General features: G+C 51.9%; 1 protein-coding gene across 21 annotated transcripts in view; it reads left to right on the top strand.

Moving 5' to 3' along the window:
- Positions 1-23,264, top strand: part of LOC101953695 (zinc finger and SCAN domain-containing protein 2-like) — a 222,750-nt gene that overhangs the window by 176,814 nt on the left and 22,672 nt on the right. For 7 of the 21 annotated variants that reach the window (XR_010592071.1, XM_065564835.1, XM_065564837.1 and 4 more), the window contains 3 exons: positions 4,024-4,484; positions 5,222-5,320; positions 6,408-6,466. Coding sequence is in view for 18 of the 21 variants with exons in the window: in XM_065564835.1 (XP_065420907.1) it covers positions 6,419-6,466 (48 nt within the window). In the remaining 3 variants the exon portion in view is untranslated. The other 14 variants (XM_042847479.2, XM_065564855.1, XM_065564853.1 and 11 more) reach the window with 13 other exon arrangements.

Consider the following 23,264-nt stretch of genomic DNA (forward strand, 5'->3'; position numbering starts at 1 on the left):
CTATCTAATGCACATCTCCCTAGTGAGCCTCAATTCCCCAAGCCTAAACCCTCAGTACTTATGCCCCACACAGTATTCTGATTGGCTAGCAAATTGGGTATAGCTACCAACCTAGAAGAGGATTTCTCTTTCTTCTTGTCTTCTCTTCTCAGGCACCTGGTCTATCAAGGATTCCCCTGAGGCAGAGACTTGGCTACCCTGGGACCCTCTGTCTTACAGCATCACAGATCTCTTCAGATGTTAATTAGGGAACCCTTCTTCTTCTTCTCTTCCTCTCCTCCTCCTCCTCCTCTTTAACTAATTTACTTTGCTTATATTTATACCTTTTGCTCTCAAAGGAGTCACATGTCCTAGAAACATGTCTTATGGGCATTCTATTACTAATTTTCTCCTAATTAATACTTTGGAAGGGACTGCAGAAGGGGTACCCACCAGACATCACCCCACATTTATGCTCTCATCAATCATTCACTCAAGCTGTCAGCATGATGCCTTCCAAAGGGGTCATTTTGGTCATTTTGCCTCGGGTCAGCTTGTGCCAAGCTCACTGATCTCGTGGTTATACGATTTCTTTACCTGGTGAGCTGGCATATTGACTGACAAAGGTGGGTAATAGAACAGACACGCAGAATAGAGAATTTCCACATGAACCGTTTGATGCTAAGGAGGCCCTGCTCCCAGAATCCTCTAGCAAATTGAAACATGTCAAGCCGTACCACATTCATGTGCACCACATTCATTCCTCACATCCACAGTAATTCATAATAGGGAGACGTGCTTCTGCTGAGCTGGGTGTCAGTTCCCTGTCACCTCCAGGCCTTTTAACTCCCCACCCAAACTCCCCAGGGCTCTGCCAGTCCTTACTTTGCCTTGCAGGTTAACAGTAGGCACAACCTCGTTCTCCAGCTCCTCTGACATGTCCTTCTGCAGTGTCCAGCCCCTCTCCACTGGACACTCAGAAATTCCCAGATAAGCCGTCCCCAAAGGGACAATACCCCAGCTTGTTTGATTTAATTGAGGATTGGCACCAATATAACATCACAGCTCTGAGATATAGTTTTAGTGAAAACAAACAGGAGTTTATGAACAGAGATTAAGATTTAAGAGATAGCGAGTGAAGCAATAAGACTAAGTGGTTAAACATCAAACACCAGGTATAACAGGATTCAGATAGTCTGAGTATAACTTTAACAAGTAAAATCCATGTCTAAAGCATTCTCCCAGTGTCACCAGCCACTGTCATTGGGATCCCCTCAGGGCCATCCTTAGGCACACGCAGCATACGCAACTGCGTATGGCACTGGAAAATTTGGGGCACCGTTCCCCTCGTTGGCCATGGCTGGAATCCTCTCTTCTCTGGCCCCTACCCTGCGCTGGGCTTGTGGGCTTCTCCCCGACCCCAACCCTGTCCCCTCCCTCCCTTGCTCCTCAGCCTCCGGCTCTGCCCGCCCAGCCCCGGGGAGCCCAGAGCAGGGTGGCTGGTCACTGGTGGCACAGCAGCCCGGCCCACCACCACTGGGAACAGAGTCCCTCCCTGGACTCTGCCTGTCTCCAGTGGGGGCTGGGCCAGGGCCAGGACAGCAGGAGCGAAACTTCCACCTGAGTTGGGGGTGAGGGCGGAAGAGGGGAGAGCTGGGCTCAGTGGGGGAGGGAGGGAGGGAGGGAGCGGGGGACTTAAAGTAACAGTGCACTCACTGTCTCTCACACTTCCCTAACACACACACATTGTCCCTCTCTCAGACACAGACTGGCTCTCACACCCACATACACTCTGAAGTGACCCCCCCCACACGCCCCATTGTTGAGTCTGCAGCGTGCTCTTTCTGTTGGCCCTATATGCCAGCGGCTTTCAACCTTTCATCACTACTGTACCCCTTTCAGGAGGCTGATTTGTCTTGCCTACCTCCAAGTTTGACCTCACTTAAAAACAACTTGCTTATAAAATCAGACATCAAAATACAAAAGTGTCATAGCCACACTACTACTGAAAAATTGCTTCCTTTCTCATTTTTATCATATAATTTTTATAAAAGAAATCAATTGGAATTAGGGATGTCAAGTGATTAAAAAAATTAGTCGTGATTAATCACATGATTAATCACACTGTTAATAATAGAATGCCATTTATTTAAATATTTTTGGATGTTGTCTACATTTTCAAATACATTGATTTCAATTACAACACAGAATACAAAGTGTACAGTGCTCACTTTGTATTTATTTTTGATTACAAATATTTGCACTGTAAAAAAACAAGAGAAATAGTATTTTTCAATTCACCTAATACAAATACTGTAGTGCAATCTCTTTATTATGAAAGTTGAATTTACAAATGTAGAATTATGTAAAAAAAAACCCCTGCATTCAAAAATAAAACAGTGTAAAACTTTAGAGCCTACAAGTCCACTCAGTCCTACTTCTTGTTCAGCCAATTGCCCAGACAAACAAGTTTGTTTACATTTGCAGGAGATAATGCTGCCTGCTTCTTGTTTACAATGTCACCTGAAAGTGAGAACAAGTGTTCTCACGGCACTGTTGTAGCCAGCATCGCAAGATATTTACCTGCCAGATGCGCTAAAGATTCATATGTCCCTTCATGCTTCAATCACCATTACTTAATCTCCCCTGGCCTATTATACCTGCTGCCCATGCTCAGGACAGAGTTGCCAATTCTTCAGCTTTTCATACTCTTCTAGGGGTCTGTGGGAAAAATTTTTCATGTCCCAGGGAAATCCCTCTGGTTGGCATTTCCCATTTGCCTGCCTCCTGCAGAAGGAAACTCAATACACCTGGGGAGGCTTTTTTTTTTGAGCTTCTCCCACAGACATAGCTGCCATTAGCTCTCCTGCTGGTGGCCGCCAGCTCCTATTATGTGCAGGGCATGGAAAGCTAGCCCGCGCCATGCTGCGGGCTGGTACAGCCACACCTGGGGGGGGAGGGGGAAGGGAGGAGCTGAAAGGGGGCTGAAGAGGGGTGGGGGTGTAGATAAAGTGGGATTGAGGGGGGATCAGGGATGTGTGAGGGGCAGGAGGGGGATGCAGGGGGCAGGATGGGATGGGGACAGGAGGTGTACTGAAGGGATGATGGGGCAGATAAGGGGGGAACAGGAGGGGGTGAAGGGGATGGGGGTGCTGAAGGGAGGATGGGGCAATGCAGGGGAATCAGGGGAGACTTATGGGGCAGATGGGAACAGGGCTGCACTAGAGAGAAACTCTGAGTGGGGGGTCTGGGCTGGAGGCAGAACAGCAGCAGCGCTGAGGCAGAGGGGAGCTGGGGCTGGAGCAGTCCGAAGCCTGGTGCGGTGAGCAGCTTGGGAGAGCGAGGGGGACGTGGGCAGAGGGCCTGGCGCAGGAAGATGCCCCCAGCCAAGAGGCCTTGCAGGCTGGACTGGGAGGGGGATCTCAACTCCAATGGGTGGGGGAACACTGGGAAGAAGGGTCCTGTCACCTAGAGCCTGAGGGCGTGAGGCGACCGCCAAAGCAGGTGTCCAACCCGCAGCATCCCTGCAGCACAGCCAGGGCCTGGGAGGGAGGCCTGGGACGTGGGAGGAACAGACTGTGAACTGCCTTGACATTCCAGAGACGTCTGTTTGTGGTTCATCCCACAGAGTGGGGTGACGTGTTTTCCTTTAACCTTTCCCATTTTTTCCTGATTTTTTTTTTATTAGTTGCTGTTTAATAAATTGCATTTGTTCTGAACTCTATACAATGGTCAGGGAGGAGGGAGAGCAGAGACAGTATCCCAGAGTAGGGACAGCCTAGCCCCTGTCCTGAGTGATCACAAGGTTCGGTGTCGAGCCCCTCAGGAACCCTGGGCCTACCCTTGTCAGGGTTACAAGGACTCTGCTACACAGGAGAGTGGAAGGGGAGTCCTCGAGGGCAGGCAGGCCTCTGGGTATAAGGAGTGGGAGCGAGGACCCAGATCCTTCTGCTATTCCATTCCATGGGGGCAGTCTATAAACCAGGAAAGTTTCCCACTGTTCCCCGCTTACCTCTGTGCATATTTATTGTTTTTTTCCTAAAGGTAATTACATATTTTAGAAAAAACCATCAGAGTGGCCACCCCAAGAGCTGCTGGTCGCACTCTGAGGCCATCAAAAATTTGGTGGTGAGAATCCCTGGGCTCGATGATCATGATGGTCCCTTCTGACCTTAAAGACTAACAGAAGCTAGACACAGAGAGGCAAAGCGCCTTCCGGGAGATATCGCTAGGACCCAGGAGCAGCTGTGTGGGAGCGATACTGGGGTCGCTCATTCCCCGGCAGCAGGAAGGGAATCGCAGACGCTGCAGTGACCCTTGGACCCAGGCTCCTGGCGAGATCCCCGAGCCCCGGCGGCTGGTGCTGGGAGCCCGGAGCCCGGGCTGCAGCTGGGAGAGGGGAATCTCCAGCAGGGCCCTTCCCGCTGCTCCCCAGGAGCCTCTCCCAGGGCAGAGCCCCCAGCCTGGCCCGGCCCCTGCCCCAGGGCGCCCCGCTCGGAGGGAAGGTAAGAGAGACTCGCCCCCCCCCCCCCCCCCCCCGTCACACCCGGGCTGCAGGGGGAGGTTTGTCCGCAGGCTGCTCCCAGCGGAGCTGGCGGCAGCTTTCCCGGGCCCAGGGCAGGGAAACGGTGTGTGAGAGGCGGGGGGAGCCAGCCCGGGCCGTGCTGGGGCTGGGACAGTCACACCTGGGCAGGGGTCTGAAGAGGGACCGTGGGTGGGAGAAGAGGAGGGGACTTATAGGTGGGAAGGGCTGTGTGATGGGGCAGGAGGAGAGTGAAGGGGGATGCAGGGGGCAGGATGGGATGGGGCAGGGGATTGCTGAAGGGAGGATGGGGCAATGCAGGGCAATCGGGAGATTTATGGGGCAGATGGGAACAGGGCTGCAATAGAAGGAAACTCTGAGGGGGACACTGCCAAGGAAAGGGGGTATGTGGGGAGCGGAGGCTGGGGGGAGACAAAGTAAGAACAGACTGGCTGGGGAGGGAGAGAAACTGGGCAAGGGTCGGGGAGAATGAGAGGGAGAGATACAAGGGCAGCTCCCCCACCTCATGGGGCAGCAGAGGGTGAGGGGCTGCCCCACCCCACAGCCAGAGGGGAATTCTTTTACCGCAAATAGCTTTGGAGGACGGGGCTTCCACCTAAGGTCTTAGAAGCTACAAGGCAAATATCTAGACACCCCCGCCCCCCGCTCCCAGTTTATGATTTTCAGACACACTCATGATTTTACGGTCTGTCTCCACAGTGTTGGGGGCTGCCCAGGGCCCTGGTCTGATTTCTGGGCAGGATTCAGATCTCAGCCACACCGGTGTCAGACCGGAGTCACTGCTGGCTCTGGCAGGGGGTGAGTGCGGATGGGCCAATGGGATCAGCCTCTGCCTGCCTGGCCCTGGGGGCTGCAGGGGTAGCACAGGGAGGCTCAGTCATTAGCTGCTGCCACCAGAGGGCTCTGGCTATTGCTCAGGGAGAGGAGGAGGCTGGTGTGTGTCTCTCTCTGCTCCTAATATTAGAGCCCTTGAGTTGAGCTGCCTGGGTCAGATACTGCTGCCTCCTCTACCTGAGAGCCCAGACTGTGAAACTGCTGCTCCCCAGCTGGGGGTGTGCCAGGGACAGACCTTCATTAACCCCCCTCTGTGCCCAGCCCAGGTGAACACTTTCTTCAGTGGCTGGAATCAGCCCCTGGGGCAGCCCCGGCTCTGCCCACACCAGCCCCTGAACTGTAGGGGACTGGGAGATATCTGGGGGAAAGGGCTGGGGCCGGGCAGGAAAGTGACTCTGCACAAAGGGCCCCTTTCAGGGACCTGCTGGTGAGTTTGTACCAGAGGGGGGGGCTCCCTATTGCTCTGTGGGTCCTGGAACTCCTACCCCCAGTGACACAGCCAAGCTCACACTGGAGAGCCAACACCCATGGGAACGGGACAGTACCCAGTTCTCCCAGGCAGAGGGGGGAGGGACGGAGACAAGAAGGGGAATGGTGAGATCGAAAGGGGCAGCAGGAGCAAGAAGTGGGGAGGGAGGTTCCCAGCTCCCAGCCCTGCCCGGATCCATTCCCTGCATCCCCCTGGGCCGACTCACTCTCCTGGGAACAAGGGGAGGAGCTCACAGAGGAAAAGCCAGATTCTGCCTAGTTCCCGCACTGCTGGGGGGACGTGCAGCCCCAGGGGGAATCCCCCAAAGTGGCTCCTTTGATTCTGCTTTTTTCTAGCATTTGTCTTAGTGACTCTGTCCCTGGTGGGGTTTAAAAGTGTCTCAGGGGTTCAGTGCTGGTGGGAGGGGCCAGGTCTGTGTTGTAATAAAGTGACTGAGGGTTTTTCCAGCATGGCAGAGTCCAGAGAGTCTGTCTGCAGGGAGAGAGCCTGGGGGGAATCGGGGTATGAAATGGACTCAAGCCCCTTCTGAAACCTCCCCCATCGCCCCTCTCGCCCTGACAGGCTGAGGAATCATGTCCACATTTCGCAGAAGGGAAATGCCTGTGATGGAGCCAGCTCAGGTAGGGGATTTTCAGGGAGCTGCAGGGGGAATTACTGTAGCGGGGAAGGGGCAGGAAAGACCCAGGGAGAGGCAGGGAGGGGACAAGATGTGATAAACCTGCTGGGACACGTTCAATCTGGAGCCTGATTTTCTGAACAGAACCATTTGCAGATGCTGGAAACATCCCCCCATTTCTGAATCAGGAAACACCCCCTCTAGGCAGGGCTGGGAAAACTGACCAGACTCCCAGTGCTGGAGCCTGACCCCACTGGCCAGAGGCTGCTGTGAAATACGAAGGGAAGCTGTCGGGATTCCTGTCCCTGTCCCTGGCTCAGAGCTCTGCTTCCAATATCAGCCTGTGGCTGGCAGGCGTGTGGGAAATGAGAAGACCCTGCCCTGCTCCATCTGCTGGGGGGACAAGGAGCTCTAACCTTCTCCCCACCCCCTAAAGCCTGCTGGCTGGTCTGAGCAGGGTGCGGGTGGGATTCTGCTTTTCTGGGCTTCCTCCCCTGTGACTAGTGGGATTGTTGCTGGGGCTGCAGATGCTGAGTGGGGGAACTGATGTTTCAGATGCCGGTGACCTTCGAGGAGGTGGCTGTGTATTTCACGGAGGAGCAAGAGGCTCTGCTGGACCCCGGTCAGAGAGCTCTCTACAGGGACGTCATGCAGGAGAATTATGAGACAGTGACCTCGCTGGGTAAGAGATACCCGTCCCCTCGATTATTAGAAGCTGTGGATCTGCATATCTGACTCTGGTCAGATTCTTCTCTGGTGAGTTAGTTTGGAGGGAGAGGGTCGCATAATCCACAGCTCCAGTGTGAGAGACCTTTTATCTCCACACCCCATTCTAGGGAACAGGGGAGGCAGAAACCTAATGGACAGGCCAATTCATCCCCATCTCTCCAGCTTTCAAGAGGCCAGAAGCAGGGTATTCCCCTGTCTGTATTATTTCTTCTTCACAGACCGTTCACCTTCCATCCTGGGACTAGTTCCATCTGTGGGGAGGGCTCTCCATTCTGCAGGCTTGGAAATAGGCAGGAGTTTAACATCTGAGCTGTGTGTGTGTCAGTGAGTCCCCAGAGAGCATCTACCCTGGGACCTCCTAGTGAGGGAGTGACAATACCCCCATACCTTCCAGATGTCTGCTGCTCCCAAGGGGTCTGAGCTGCTACATCCCATGTAGGGACAGGTTAAACTCAGGGAATATTCCATGTAACAAATACTCTACCAAGACTCCATGCGGCCTGACCTTGTCTAATTTCACTGCTTAGCAGGATTCCCCATTCCCAAACCGGACCTGATTGCCCAGCTGGAAAGAGGGGAAGAGCCGTGGGTCCCGGATCTCCAAGTCACTGAGGAAAGAGAGGGCCTGAGAGGCACCTGCACAGGTGAGGAATGGGGGAAACAGATAAACATCTGGTGAGTGAAGGAAAAAGCTGGGACTCCCAAAAACTTGCTGTGACCAAGAACCCTCAGTTCTGCCCTATCTCACCCAGGTCAGGGCTGCAGTCAGCAGGTGTCGTAGCATCAAGGCAAAGATCAGTCACGGCTTCTCACCCATCTTGTTAGCTGTGGGAATTTCCTCCCTGACTTTTCTTCCCTGGGAGTGTTTGGGTGGGATGTGGAGGCAGAATCCAGTGTCTCCATCTCCCCAACAGTCACTGTGTTGTGTTTTCCCTCTTTGCTATTCCCCTTTCTGTCCTTTCCCCCTGGCACAGGCAATAACTCCTGTCTGGATTCTCTCTCTCCCAGCAGGTGATAGGACAGTGAGTGAGAACAAGGAGGAGAATCAGCAGCAGGAAGTTCCTGGGAAAGTGGAACCGCAGGAGAGGTTTTTGAGAAGAGCTGAATGGAATTTTCCCCAGCGCTTGGAGCAGGGAAATGCCTGGGGAGATCGACACAGATCAGAGATGCAGCTGGGAAACTATCCCGGGAAGAAACTGGACAAATCAATTCAACATGGCAGAGGATGCAAGGATCCCAAGGAAACCACAGTCCGGCAGACAAGTCATAGTGAAGAGAAACCCTGCAAATGCCTTGACTGTGGGAAAAGATTCTGTTTCAGTGGAAACATTCTTACACATCAGAGAACCCACACAGGAGAGAAGCCTTATAAATGCTTGGACTCTGGAAAAATCTTAATTCAGAAGTCACAACTTATTATACATCAGAGAGTGCAAACAGGAGAGAGACCTTTTAAATGCGGTGAGTGTGGGAACAGTTTTAGTCAGAGTGCAACGCTTATTACACATCAGCGAACCCACACAGGAGAGAGACCTTATAAATGCCTTGAGTGTGGGAAAGGTTTTAGTCAGAGTGCAACGCTTATTGCACATGAGCGAACCCACACTGGAGAGAGACCCTATGAATGCCATGAGTGTGGGAAAAGTTTTAGTCAGAGCTCAGCACTTTTAACTCATGAGAGAACCCACACAGGAGAGAGACCCTATAAATGCCTGGAGTGTGGGAAATGTTTTATCGCAAGTTCAGCCCTTACTAATCATAGGAGAATCCACACAGGAGAAAAACCCTATAAATGCCCTGAGTGTGGGACAAGTTTCAATTTGAAATCAACCCTTACTACACATCAGAAAACCCACACAGGAGAGAAACCGCATGAATGCTTGGACTGTGGGAAAGCTTTCCGTTTCAAATCAAACCTTAAAGCACATGAGAAAACCCACACAGGAGAGAAACCCCATAAATGCTTGGACTGTGGGAAAACTTTCTGTCTGCGCGCATACCTTATTAAACATGGGAGAATCCACACTGGAGAGAGACCTTATAAATGCCTTGAATGTGGGGAAAGCTTCAGTAGGAGGTCAGCGCTTACCACTCATCAGAGAATACACAAGGGTGAGAGACCTCAGAAATAGCTTGACTACAGGAAAAGGTTCAATTTTACTTCACACATCAGTGATCCACACAAAAGAGACACCTTGAATGTGGGGGAAAGTTCATTTGGGGTCAGGCATCCGCAAATCCACACAGGGAAGAAACCTCTGAGGTGTTCTCAATGTGGAAAATTCCCCAAGTGGAGCTAACACCATACTGGACATCAGAGACTCCTCCACACAGCAGGGAAATTCTCTCAGTGCCCTGACTGGGGCTGGCCATGGTGACCAACCCATTTCCTCGTTCCCACACACATCAGGGGCGTTTGGCTCCCAAGGATCCAGCTGCCCATCGCTGGGGTGAGGATCCAACACCAGCCGAGCATCAATTGGTCTGTGACCCTCTGGCTCTGCCTGGTCTCAGCAAACCCCAGGCAGAGGAGGAGAAGCCCCCATCAGCCCCTCCCCCCTGCTGCAGCCCTGGCTGCTGAGCTGATGGGCCACAGGTGGGGGAAGGGAGAGAGAGAAACTCCTCCAGCCGCTCCCTCTGCCTGGCTGAAGTTCCCCCCTCTCCCTTCCCCTCCCAGCCGGGATCCCCCTGCCATGGAAATGAGGAGAAGGACACTTGGGCCAGGCCCCACCTTCACTCTACACACCTGTCCCCACCCCCCATCTTCCACCAGCCCCTGGGCTGGGCTCCCCCACTGACCTGGAGCTGTTCCCTGCAGGGGCTAGTAACTCCTCCCCTCCCCAAATCCCCCAGGGCACTGGGCTCTGGGGGATCAAACGTTAAGAGACTAGGCCAATGGGCTGTGGTGAGGAAACTGGGGATTGAATGGCTGGGGCTGCGGGAGCTGGGAAGCAGGGAGAGTTGGGTGCTGGGGCTATCGAGTGTTTAGGGATCATGGGATAAGAGGCGAGGGAGAGCACAGGGGCAGAGAGGTGCTGCCTCATCACTCACCCCCTCTGCCCCTTCTCCCTGCCCCCTCTGCATTCAGACAGCACCATTGGCAGAGACTGATTCCCACAGGGCCTTTTGTTGGAAGCCTGGAATTCCCACCTCTGCTACAGCAGCATCAGCCTCTGAGAGGGAAGCAGCGCTGCCTAATGGATAGAGCTCTGGCCTGGAACTCAGGAGACCTAAGCTCTGTTCCCAACTCTGCCAGCAGCTTGCGGGGTGACCCGAGACAAATCTGTGCCTTCCAGAGAGGGAATAAATGGGGAGTGATAATATCAGCCTCCAAATGTCTGTCTAGGGCAGGAGAAGTGGTTGGGATTAGCCAGTACATCTCCTTTGTTCCTCCTCCCCTTTTTCTAGTCTAGACTGACCCTGAGCAGTTTATTCCAATCCCCCATTAGCAAATTGATTGTTAGACTTACTAAGTGCCCCCTTAGCAGTGAGATTGTCTCATTCCCAGACATCCTCACATTGCTCCAGGTAATGCTGAAAAAAAATTCATTTTTTCTGCTGTTTCTTCCTTATACACCAGCATTCAATAGAGTCTAAAAGAGCTGGAGCAGGGATAGTAAAATAATGTAGTGTTTTAACTTCTGTTTTATTTGAGGGGGATGGGTTCAGTCCGAGGGATTCCCTCCTGCCCCCATCAAGCTCACACATCTTCTCTGACAGAGCAGCCTCTGCCCAAGCCATGGAGAGTTTATCCTTTTTCCTTTCTACCCCTCCACCTTCATGTGTGTCATTTACCACAGTGTCCTTTTCCCACCATGCTTAGAATCAGGCTTTGATTTCTTTGATCCTTAATCAGACCCTTGAGGGCTGGAGAAAAAAGTGTCATATTCCTGAAGGGGGAATTCAAATGAACCCCAAAGCACAGTTTGAGCTTAAATCTGTAGCCCATAAGGTTACTTTTCTAGCTTGCTATATTGCCTAGAGTGCTTTCTTTATTGATTTGATTGATTATATTCTTATCTTCAGGGAGTTTGGTTTATACCAGATCTCAATATATATTACTCAGAATAGTTGGTTGTAACGCAAAGGAGCCTACAGGCCCATATCCTGTAAGAGGAAGCTTAGCTTGAGTTAGTTAGGATAAGTGATTGCAACCTTTGGCATAGATAAATGTCCTATTGGCTACCCCTTTGTCTCTGGGGGAACTGAATAGAGAATCAAATGAAGAACCGAAGGTGTTTACCTTAAGTTTGGAACAGACCGGTAACCCAGGGTGCAGCGCAGCAGAACATGGAAGTTATGATTAATGTCAAAGGTAATGATTTCAGGGATGAGATAATCAACATTAACATGTATGAATATATGTCACAATATGTTAGCCTATAGAATAAGCGTACCCGAAGATTTATCTGGGTGAGGAAATAAGACTTGGGCACGGTAGATTGGGCACGGCTATGAATATTCATGCTATTATGAGGACCCTATAAAAGGGCAAACAACCGTGCAGAGGTATCGCTCGTTCGTCACTCTTTATACCTTCTATTAAGCTATCAGCTCAGCTTGGCAACATAGCTACTCATCATCTAGTCCTGATCTCCACCTAGACCATCAAATCTATCGGGCATGCCAGAGACAGGGCTGGTCCTCTGTCTCCTACTACCATGTCTTCAGGGAAGGGTGTGAGCATGCTAGCTTAAATAGTCTTTAGAATAGGAATGTTACCACCAGGAATTTTAGGATTGTATTACTGATTTGTGACTCTGTGCCTTGTAGCTTTGATTGCTTTTTCACTTGTTTTAATAAAGATCTTAAAACTCTGGTATTGTCCTCAGTATCAGTGCCCTTGCCACACACGGCAAGAGTCTGCTCCAGACATAGGCTATCTGTGTTCTTTAACCCTCTGGGAGCTTGAATTGGGACATAAACCTAAATTCTTCTAATCAGATCACTGGCGAGCCATAACAAACTAGACCCATAAATTCAGGTCTACAAATCCCAGCCTCCATCTATTGGTAAAGTGGCATCTGGAGTTTTTCCAGCTAAATCCAGATCATTTGTAAATAGGAAGTTTTTGGTTAGGCTCGTCTTGTTTTCCTCTTTCTTTTATGATGATGATGCTTAAAACTTTTGTCAATAACACAGCCAAATAATGTGATGGTGCTGAATAAAGCAGGTTTGGCCTGTTCAGAAGGAAATGGCTAAATTTGTTCTCCAGATTTTGAATCTTAAGATTCTCTGGGATTTCACTTCATGAATGGGAAAGTGGTTTGTAGCCCACCCTGCCTTGTGGGTTTTTCTCTTTTTGGTGAAGACTGTTCTGTCACATGTTAAATTATTCTGGCAGGCTGGAGTTCAGATTTATTGGGAACTTCAAAAGACAAATGATAACTTTCCAAAATAGTCCTTTCTGATTTTCTTTTCATGTTTCCCTAGCCTTTCTCATGAGATTTTTCTTGTTCTTAGGACAATGAAAATGACCAGTATCTGTCAGCAAAAACAATGAGGGCGAGTGCTGGATACGCACTCCAAGAGTCAGAGACTGAGGGTATGTCTGTTTTGGGACCGGCTCTGTTCAATATCTTCATCAACAACTTAGATATTGGCATAGAAAGTATGGTTATTAAGTTTGCAGATGATACCAAACTGGGAGGGATTGCAACTGCTTTGGAGGATAGGGTCATAATTCAAAATGATCTGGACAAATTGGAGAAATGGTCTGAGGTAAACAGGATGAAGTTTAATAAAGACAAATGCAAAATGCTCCACTTAGGAAGGAACAATCAGTTTCACACATTTAGAATGGGAAGAGACTGTCTAGGAAGGAGTACGGCAGAAAGGTATCTAGGGGTTATAGTGGACCACAAGCTAAATATAAGTCAACAGTGTGATGCTGTTGCAAAAAAAGCAAACATGATTTTGGGATGCATTAACAGGTGTGTTGTGAGCAAGACATGAGAAGTCATTCTTCCGCTCTACTCTGCGCTGGTTAGGCCTCAACTGGAGTATTGTGTCCAGTTCTGGGCACCGCATTTCAAGAAAGATGTGGAGAAATAGGAGAGGGTACAGAGAAGAGCAACAAGAATGATTAAAGGTCTTGAGAACATGACCTATGAAGGAAGGCTGAAAGAATTGGGTTTGTTTAGTTTGGAAAAGAGAAGACTGAGAGGGGACACGATAGCCGTTTACAGGTATCTAAAAGGGTGTCATAAGGAGGAGGGAGAAAACTTGTTCACCTTAGCCTCTAAGGATAGAACAAGAAGCAGTGGGTTTAAACTGCAGCAAGGGAGGTTTAGGTTGGACATTAGAAACAAGTTCCTAACTGTCAGGGTGGTTAAACACTGGAATCAATTGCCTAGGGAGGTTGTGGAATCTCCATCTCTGGAGATATTTAAGAGTAGGTTAGATAAATGTCTATCAGGGATGGTCTAGACCAGTGGTTCTCAAACTGTGGTCCACGAGCTCCATTCAGGTGGTCCATGGATAGTTCCCTCTAAGATGTATGCCTGGGCAGCCGCACACAGAAGAATGAAGGGCCACCCGCCTAATTAGTGAAGCTATGCAGGCATGGCTCCACTAATTAGGTACCTGGACCCTAGAGAAGACGCACATGTAAGGTGAGGTGGTGGCCTTGGGGAGGAATAAGGGGTAGATGGGAGGGGGGCAATGGGGTGAGAAAGGGGGTGGGGGGAATTTGGGATGTGCAGGGCTGCAGCGGCCACAGAAACAAGTGACTTTCCCCAGCTCCAGGGCTGCGGCTGCCAGGGAGAGACAGCCCTTCTTCCCAGCTTCAGCTCTGTTGCTGTTGTGGTGTGGGAGAGACCCCACTCCTTTCGAGCCCTAGCTTAGGGGCTGCTGCGGTGGGAGAGAGAGGAAGAGACCCCCCCCTTCCCAGTCCAAGCTTGGGGGCTGTCATGGTGGGGGAGAGAGAGAGAGACCCCCCCATCCTTCCCAGCCTCAGTTCAGGGGCTGCCATGGCAGGGAAGAGAGGGCACATCCATCGCATTAGAAAAATAAGACTACTGATATTAAAATATGTATTGTGTGCTTTTATTTGTAGAACAAAAAAAATTAATTATTATTATATAGCACTTCTATCCAAAATGCTTTACAATAGTTAGCTAATGGTACAAATAACATTTGGAAAGATCATTAAGCGGTCCGCCGAGACCCTCAGCAATTTTCAAGTGGTCTGCGAAAAAAAAGTTTGAGAGCCACTGGTCTAGACAGTATTTGGTCCTGCCATGAGGGCAGGGGACTGGACTCGATGACCTCTCAAGGTCCCTTCCAGTCCTAGAATCTATGAATCTATGTCTACATTGGCAAGTTTGTGTGCAGTAAAGCAGTTTTTTGCACTCCAACTGCAGAGGTGTACACACTGCCAAGCCACTTTGTGCGCAGAAACTGAGCAGTTGCAGAGCAGTAAAAAATCCACCCCGACGAGAGGCGTAGAGCTTTCTGCGCCAGGGCTATAGCGCTGTGGTGCCAGTGTAGACACTGTGGCGATTACAGCAATGTGATTGGCCTCCGGGAGGTGTCCCACAATGCCTGTTCTCACCTCTCTAGTCATCGGTTTGAACTCTACTGCCTGCCCTCAGGTGACCAACCATCAGCCCTACCCTTTAAATTCCTTGGGAATTTTGAAAGTCCCCTTCCTGTTTGTTTGGAGATGTGTGCAGTGGTCTCAGCACATCTGTCCGGGTGACCATGACTGCTGCATGCACCAGGCACTCCCCCACTTGGAGCAATACCAAGCTGTTGGACCTCATCAGCATTTGGGGAGAGGAGACTGTCCAGTCTCTGTTGCGCTCCAGCCGTAGGAATTATGATACCTACGGACAGATATCACGATTCATGACATAAAAGAGGCCATGACTGGGACACATTGCAGTGCAGGGTCAGAGTGAAGGAGCTGCGGAACGCCTACCACAAGGTGCGGGAGGCAAACTGCCGCTCCGGTGCTGGACTGAGCTGCTGGTTCTACAAAGAGCTGGACACGATACTTGGCAGCGATCCAACCTCCACTGCAGAGACCACCGTGGATACTTTGGTGGCTCAGGGGACAGTCTAAGAGTGGACTGAGCCAGGAGAAAATCGTGGACGGGGATGTGGTGCAGGATGGGGACCCAGAGGCTGAGGATGACTCAGTGTTCACAGATGCATGAAGCCAGCAGCTCTTCTCTATTCCGGAGGAGGCTAGCCAGTCATGGTGGTCAGAGTTTGGCGAAGGAGAAACAGGCAGGAGGCCCCTGATAAGTGGTTTTGATTTTGGGAGTCGCTGAAGTGAGTTGTTGGGGGGAGGAAGGTTGCAGAAGGCCCGCTTGTTTCTTTGTGGTGAGGGATTTGCAGAAGGCTGCATTGTGTCTGTGTGATGTATGTACCCCTTGTTGAGAACCACTGCTATATGCAAACAGGACTTCAATTGTATTCGCTTACAATGCTTATAAGAATATAAGAACGGCCGTACTGGGTCAGACCAAAGGTCCATCTAGCCCAGTATCCTGTCTACCGACAGTGGCCAATGTCAGGTGCCCCAGAGGGAGTGAACCTAACAGGCAATGATCAATTGATCTCTCTCCTGCCATCCATCTCCACCCTCTGACAAACAGAGGCTAGGGACACCATTCCTTATCCATCCTGGCTAATAGCCATTAATGGGTTTAACCACCATGAATTTATCCAGTTCTCTTTTAAACGCTGTTATAGTCCTAGCCTTCACAACCTCCTCAGGTAAGGAGTTCCACAAGTTGACAGTGCGCTGCGTGAAGAACTTCCTTTTATTTGCTTTAAACCTGCTGCCTATTAATTTCATTTGGTGACCCCTAGTTCTTGTATTATGGGAATAAGTAAATAACTTTTTCTTATCCACTTTCTCCACATCACTCATGATTTTATATACCTCTATCATATCCCCCCTTAGTCTCCTCTTTTCCAAGCTGAAAAGTCCTAGCCTCTTTAATCTCTCCTCATATGGGACCCATTCCAAACCCCTAATCATGTTAGTTGCCCTTTTCTGAACCTTTTCTAGTGCCAGTATAATCTACATGTGAACTGTGGGAGAGAGGTGACTAGATATCCCTTGGTCTAGCAAAACCTGTTTGTCAACCCTGCCTAGATTCAAACTTTAAAACAGTTTCTGGTATATAAACGTAGTTCCTTAAAGATCATCTGCCCACACTTCTTGCAATGATCCTGAGGAACAGTGTGACATGAGCCTTTATTAGCGACCTCCCATGGCCCGTGGTTAGGGTGACCAGACAGCAAGTGTGAAAAATCGGGATGAGGGTGGGTAATAGGAGCCTATATAAGAAAACAATGTCATCATAAAACAATGAACCCTTTCCCGGTCAACACTGAAGGGCTCTTAGTGTCATAGGAGGCAGGGTCTGGGGCAGGGGGCTGCCGTTGATAGGTTTATCGCTAGGACCCAGGAGCAGCTGGGAGGCGGCTCTGGGGGGAGCGATCGCTGCGGTCAGTCCCGGCAGCAGGAAGTGACTTGCGGCCGCTGCGGTGACTCTGGCTCCCGGCGAGATCCCCGAGCCCCGGCGGCTGGTGCTGGGAGCCCGGAGCCCGGGCTGCAGCCGGGAGAGGGGAATCTCCAGCAGGGCCCTTCCCGCTGCTCCCCAGGAGCCTCTCCCAGGGCAGAGCCCCCAGCCCGGCCCCTGCCCCAGTGGGGCCCCGCTCGGAGGGAAGGTGAGAGACACCCGCCCCCCGTCACCCCCGGGCTGCAGGGGGGGGTTTGGCCCCAGGCTGCTCCCAGCGGAGCTGGCTGCGATTCCCGCCCTGGGCCCGGGAAAGCTGCCGCCAGCTCCCGGTGTGTGCGGGGCGGGGGGAGCCCGGGCCGTGCTGGGGGCTGGGACAGCGACACCTGGGTGGTCGGGCGAGGAGCCGGGAGGGGACTGAAGGTGGGCGAGGGGTGCAGATAAGGGGGGACTGAGGGTGGAACAGGGGTGTGTAAGGCCGGGGGCAGGAGTGCGGAGCAGGGGCAGGATGGGATGTGGGCAGGGGTTGCACTGAAGGGAGGTTGGGGCGATGCAGGGGAATCGGGGGCAGGGGGGAATTATGGGGTTGAGGGGAACGAGGCTGGAATGGAGGGAAGATGTGAGGGGGGGTCACTGCGAGGGAAAGGGGGGATGTGGGGAGGGGAGGCTGGGGGGAGACTGTGAGCGCAAAAGGAGACTGGCGGGGGAAGGGAGAGCCCAGGGGGCAGGGATATGGGGGGAGGGGTGGGAGAGATACAAGGCAGCTCCACCGCCCCATGGGGTAAGGGAGAGTGAAGGGGCTGCCCTGCTCAGCAGGGAAAGCAGTGGATGTGATATATCTTGACTTTAGCAAAGCTTTTGTTACGGTCTCCCACAGAATTCTTTGCAGCAAGTTAAAGAAGTAAGGGTTGGATGGATGGACTATAAGGTGGATAGAAAGCTGGCTAGATTATTGGGCTCAACGGGTCGTGATCAACGGCTCGATGTCTAGTTGGCAGCCGGTATCAAGCGGGGTGCCCCGGGGGTCGGCCCTGGGGCTGGTTTTGTTCAACATCTTTATCAATGGTCTGGATGATGGGATGAATTGCACTCTCAGGAAGTTCGCAGATGACACTAAGCTGAGGGGAGAGGTAGATATGCTGAAGGGTAGGGATAGGGTCCAGAGTGACCTAGACAATTTGGAGGATTGGGCCAAAAGAAATCTGATGAGGTTCAACAAGGACAAGTGCAGAGTCCTGCACTTAGGAGAGAAGAATCCCAAGCACCGCTACAGGCTGGGGACCAACCGGCTAAGCAGCAGTTCTGCAGAAAAGGACCTGGGGATTACAGTGGATGAGAAGCTGGATATGAGTCAACAGTGTGCCCTTGTTGCCAAGAAGGCTAATGGCATATTGGGCTGCATTGGTAGGAGCATCACCGGCAGATCGAGGGAAGTGATTATTCCCCTCTATTCGGCACTGGTGAGGCCACATCTGGAGTACTGCATCCAGTTTTGCCCCCCCCCCCCCCCCCCCCCGCCCTACAAAAAGCATGTGGACAAATTTGAGAGTCCAGCAGAGGGCAACAAAAATGATCAGGGGACTGGGGCACATGACTTATGAGGAGAGGCTGAGTGAACTGGGCTTGTTTAGTCTGCAGAAGAGAAGAGTGAGGGGGGATTTGATAGCAGCCTTCAACTACCTGTAGGGGGGTTCCAAAGAGGATGGAGCTCGGCTGTTCTCAGTGGTGGCAGATGACAGAACAAGGAGTTGCAGTGGGGGAGATCTAGGTTGGATATTAGGAAACACTATTTCACTAGGAGGGCGGTGAAGCACTGGAATGGGTTACCTAGGGAGGTGGTGGAATCTCCATCCTTAGAGGTTTTTAAGGCCAGGTTTGACAAAGCCCTGGCTGGGATGATTTAGTTGCTCTTGCTTTGAGCAGGGGATTGGACTAGATGACCTCCTGAGGTCTCTTCCAACCCTAATCTTCTATGATTCTGTTCTTCTTCTATGATTCTATGATTTGTTCCCCTAGAAATGGCCAAACCAGCAGTGGGGGGTGGGCAGGATGACCATCCATCCCGAATTGGGCAGGACAGTCCTGAAATGCAGAGTTCAAGTCCTGGTCCTGGGCTGAATGTCTCCGTGACACTATTTGTCCCGGATTCCCTGTGCCGGGGCTCTGCACCTGCCTGAGGCTCAGGGGCAGCACCAGCCTGTTGCCTGTGGGCGGGGCTGAGGTGGGCCTTAGCCCCTCTTGGCCACGAGCCCCCGCTCCTCCTCTTCTCCCCGCTTCCCTTGAGCCCCTCCCCACTGGCCTGGCTGAAGCTAGATCCTGGTCATAATAAAAGCCACCCAGGGAGCCCAGGCTGCAGTGGGGAGCCCCAGACCCTCCACCTACCCTGGGGGATGGGCATACAGGCCAGGGGATGTTCTTGAGTACCCCTGCCCAGGGCAGGTAGAGGGTCGGGGCTCCCTGCAGTGGCCCCGGGCTCCCTGGGCGGTTCTTATCGGAGCTCGGCTTCTGACCTGGCCAGGAGGCAGGGTCTTAGGGGGAAGAGGTGGAGCAGGGGGCGTGGCCTTGGGGAAAGGGGGCAGGGGTCCTGCATGTGTCCCACTTTTGCCTTTTGAAAGGTGGTCACACTAGGGGTAGGGGGTGGGCAGGAGACTTCCCCCAAAGGGCTGAGAATTTACAAGGCAAAGATCCACCCAGTAACCTCCCCCCCCCCCTCCAGCTCCCAATTTCATATTTGTGTTTAAAGACAATCTCCTTATCTGCGGGGGGTCTGACTCCTGGGCTGACAGCACTGAACAGGGGCTGGTCTGATTTCTGTGCAGGATTCGGTGTCCAACCAGAGTCACTGCGAGCCGCAAGGAGTGGAACTGGGGTTTGGTTCGGGTTCAGTGGCAGTCGGTGTGTTCGGTTCTGGTTAGTTACCAGGCAGTGCCCCAGAAGGGGGAAGGGGGTTGGGAGTGAGCCCTGTGGCTTGCTTCAGTGGGGAACTGAATCTGGGGCATGGAGCCTGCCTCAGGTTGTGACAGTTGGAGGGAGGAGCTGTCCCAAGGGGTGGGGACAGGTGAGAGGAGGCCTGTCTAAGCGGAAGAAGAATTGAGCAGCCTTTTTCCTTGGCCTTGAAGAGTTAATGTTAACTTCTGGGACAGGGAGCCCCCACTTCTCTCCCCTTCCTCCCTGCTTCTGTGGGCTGCCCCCTTCTCTTCTCCTACTGGGACAGGCCGGGTAGTGATCACATGCCTGGGGGTTGTTTTGTTGTCTTGTTTTATAATGAACGTGAGATCAGAGTAGGTTTTGTTTGATCAAATATTGAGCTGAAAAATTGCTAAAACTTTATTTTAACTGGTAGCCATTTCCCCCTGAGTTCGATTCAGATTCACTAAGAGGAAAAATGATGGTTTAAGTCTGGTTCCAGTTCAGTTAAGCATAACGGTTCAAGCTGGTATTCTGGTTCTGTTCTGGTGTGAGTCCTGGTGGGCAAATGAAATCCACAGCTGCTGAACTTTCCTCATATAGGTGGGGGGTGGGGAGGGTTGGTTATTGCTAAGGCAGACGAGGCTGGTGTCTCTCTCTGTCTGCTCATGATATTAGTGCCCCGGAGTTAATTGAGCTCCCTGGGTCAGTTGAAGCTGCCTCCTGCAGTGTGATCTGGGGCCCGGACTGAGCAACTGCTGCTCCCCCAGCGGGCTCTGTGCCAAGGAGAGACCTTCATTAACCCCCCTCTGTGCCCAGCCCAGGTGGGGACTTTTGACAGTCCTGGAACTAGCCCCCTGGGGCAGCCCCAGGCTCTGCCAACATCAGCTCTTGAGCCAGAGTTTCCAGGTGACTGAGGGAAAGGGCTGGGGCCGGGCAGGCAAGTGACTTTGCACCAGGGGCCCCTTTCAGGGACCTGCTGGTGAGTTTGTACCGGAGGGGGAGGGGCTCCCCTGTGCCTGCGGGTCCCAGAGCTGCTGCCCTCAGTGACACAGCCAGGCTGACACTGGAGAGCCAACGCCCATGCGAACAGGACAGTCCCCAGTTCTCCCAGGCAGAGGGGAGAGGGAAGGAGACAGGAAGGGGAGGGGTGAGACCGAAAGGGGCAACAGGAGCAAGAAGTGGAGAGGGAGGTTCCCAGTTCCCAGACCTGTGCGGATCCATTCCCTGTATCACCCCTGGGCCGACTCACTCTCCTGTGAAGAAGGAGAGGAGCTGACAGAGGAAAAGCCAGGTCCTGCCCCTTCCTAGTCCCCGCGCTGGTGTGTGTGTGTGTGTGGGGGGGGGGGGAGTGCGCTGCCCTTGGGGACAATGTCAGGGGGAATCCCCCACAATGGCGCCTTTGATTCTGCACTTTTCTAGTATTTGTCTTAGAGACTGTAGCCTTTTATTTTATTTAAAGTGAATTTAGTAATGTGGGATTACACCACCGTGGGTTTGGCTCTGGTGGCTACAGTTTCATGCTTAATGGAGTAAAAGTCACCTCTGGTACTTGCTTCAGATTTACGGTCTCTAGGAACATATAAAGACCAAGGGCAGTGACCACACAGACATTCACAAGTACAAAGTCTAGTCTGGTTTACAAGTTTTATTAAAGTTACCATTAAGTTGTGAGTACCGAGGCATATAGAAATTCCATACAGACCTATGGACGAGTTACAAACATAGTTATACTCACATCCTCCTAGATAGTGTTATGGTCTGTGGGTCTCTCATGGATTGATCATCAGTGGAGGGATGGTTCCTGCTGGAGTTTTCCCATATGTCACGGTGTATGCACACCCCGTCGCGAAAGGGGGTGGGAAATGGGTGCATGGACACCACCGGTCAGTCTACTTGTCCATGTCCAACCCCGCTAGCCCAGGGTCCAAGGACCAAAGCAAAGGCGATAGCCCCAGTGCCCGGGGAAGCATGGCCTAGTGGCCAGAGTTAATAGTGCAGCCCTTCGGTTCAGGGCGACGGGGTCTAGTGGCCAGTACCCACCAGCAAGGGGGGCTGGCAGCCCAGGTAGGGGGGACCCAGAGTCACTGGCTCAGCAGGGAATCCTACCAAAACATGCTGAGCTTACCCGGATGGGAGATACCCCTCCATCACCCGCCCTGGGTCACTTCCTGCCACTGTCTCTGGTGAGGCAGTCCATGAGGCTTCTGGGTCTCCAGCACATGTAGCTTCCTGGAACTCCATCGGTCGCAGGGGTCCAAGCCGGTCCTTGGGGCCTCCGATCTCTGCAGGTGGTGGCTGTAGTCAGTCCGCAGCGGGAGCGTCCAGCCCAGGTCCTTCCCCTCCAGCCTCCAACCCGGAGTGAGCTTGGCTTCCTCCCTCTAGACTGCTACAGTATCTGGAGCATGCCCAAGTCCAGCCTAGGGGTGGGAATTTTGCTGTCTATAATGTGGGTTTAACCCTGTCTTGGCTACTGTGGGGGATGCACACCCCATCACACTACAGGGAACTCAAATTTCCTAATCTGGGCACCCTCTTTTTATATGGTGATTCCGACTATACCTACATTCTGCGCACGTTCATGAAAGTGTCAACCCTCTTTGTGCTTATTGGTCTGGTGTCCCCCAGAAGCACAAGGGACCCCAATTTCTATTGGTCGGGTAGGTGCTATTTATTCTCATTAGAATTGACGCACAATTTATATCCTGCGGTTAAGACACATGTTGGGAACAGATGTGCCATTACAACATTTTTGTGATTTAAAATTAATCTTCTGGCTAATTTTTCACAATATTACCCACTGGTACATCTTTGCCCGTAATCTTGTGGCATCGGGTCATTGTTCAGTGACGTACTTAGGTCAGCATTTCTCAGCACCAAGGCCTAATATGGCTAATCTAAAATCTTACAAGCCTCAGCCTGCAGGCCTTGCGTTTCGATCCTACTTACTTGGATACCTAATGCAAACCTATCCCCTTCTACTACTAATCAATCTTATACTTTTATAATTCTACAATTGAACTCTATTTAACATAAAATGATTAGATATGACGTAACATATGAATTAATCATAACATCACACAATAAATGACCAAAAAACTAAAATCATTGGCTACAGGACTCTGTCCCTGGGAGGGTTTTAAAGTGCCCTCGTGGGCTCAGCCCTGGTGGGAGGGACCAGGTCTATGTTGTAATAAAGTGACTGATAGTTTTTCCCAGCATGGCAGAGTCCAGAGCGTCTGTCTGCAGGGAGAGAGCCTGGGGGGAATCGGGGTGTGAAATGGACTCAAGCCCCTTCTGAAACCTTCCCCATCACCCCTCTCACCCTGACAGGCTGAGGAATCACGTCTGCGTTTCGCTCCAGATCGTCCCATCTTCCAGGGGACAGGGAAGGGAAATGGCTGTGATGGAGCCAGCTCAGGTAGGGGATTTTCAGGGAGCTGCAGGGGGATTTGCTAGGGGGAGGGGCAGGAAACACACAGGGGGAGGCAGGGATGGGACAGGGTGTGATAAACCTGCTGGGACACATTCAACTTGGAGCCTGATTTTCTGAACAGGTCCATTGGCGGTGGCGGGGAGAAACAGTCCCCCATTTCTGAAACAGGAAACACCCCCGCCCCCACGGGCAGGGCTGGGAAAACTGACCAGACTCCCAGTGCTGGAGCCTGACCCCACTGGTCAGAGGCT

Source organism: Chrysemys picta, chromosome 12, assembly GCF_011386835.1.
Source record: "Chrysemys picta bellii isolate R12L10 chromosome 12, ASM1138683v2, whole genome shotgun sequence".
Lineage (NCBI taxonomy): Eukaryota > Metazoa > Chordata > Testudines > Emydidae > Chrysemys > Chrysemys picta.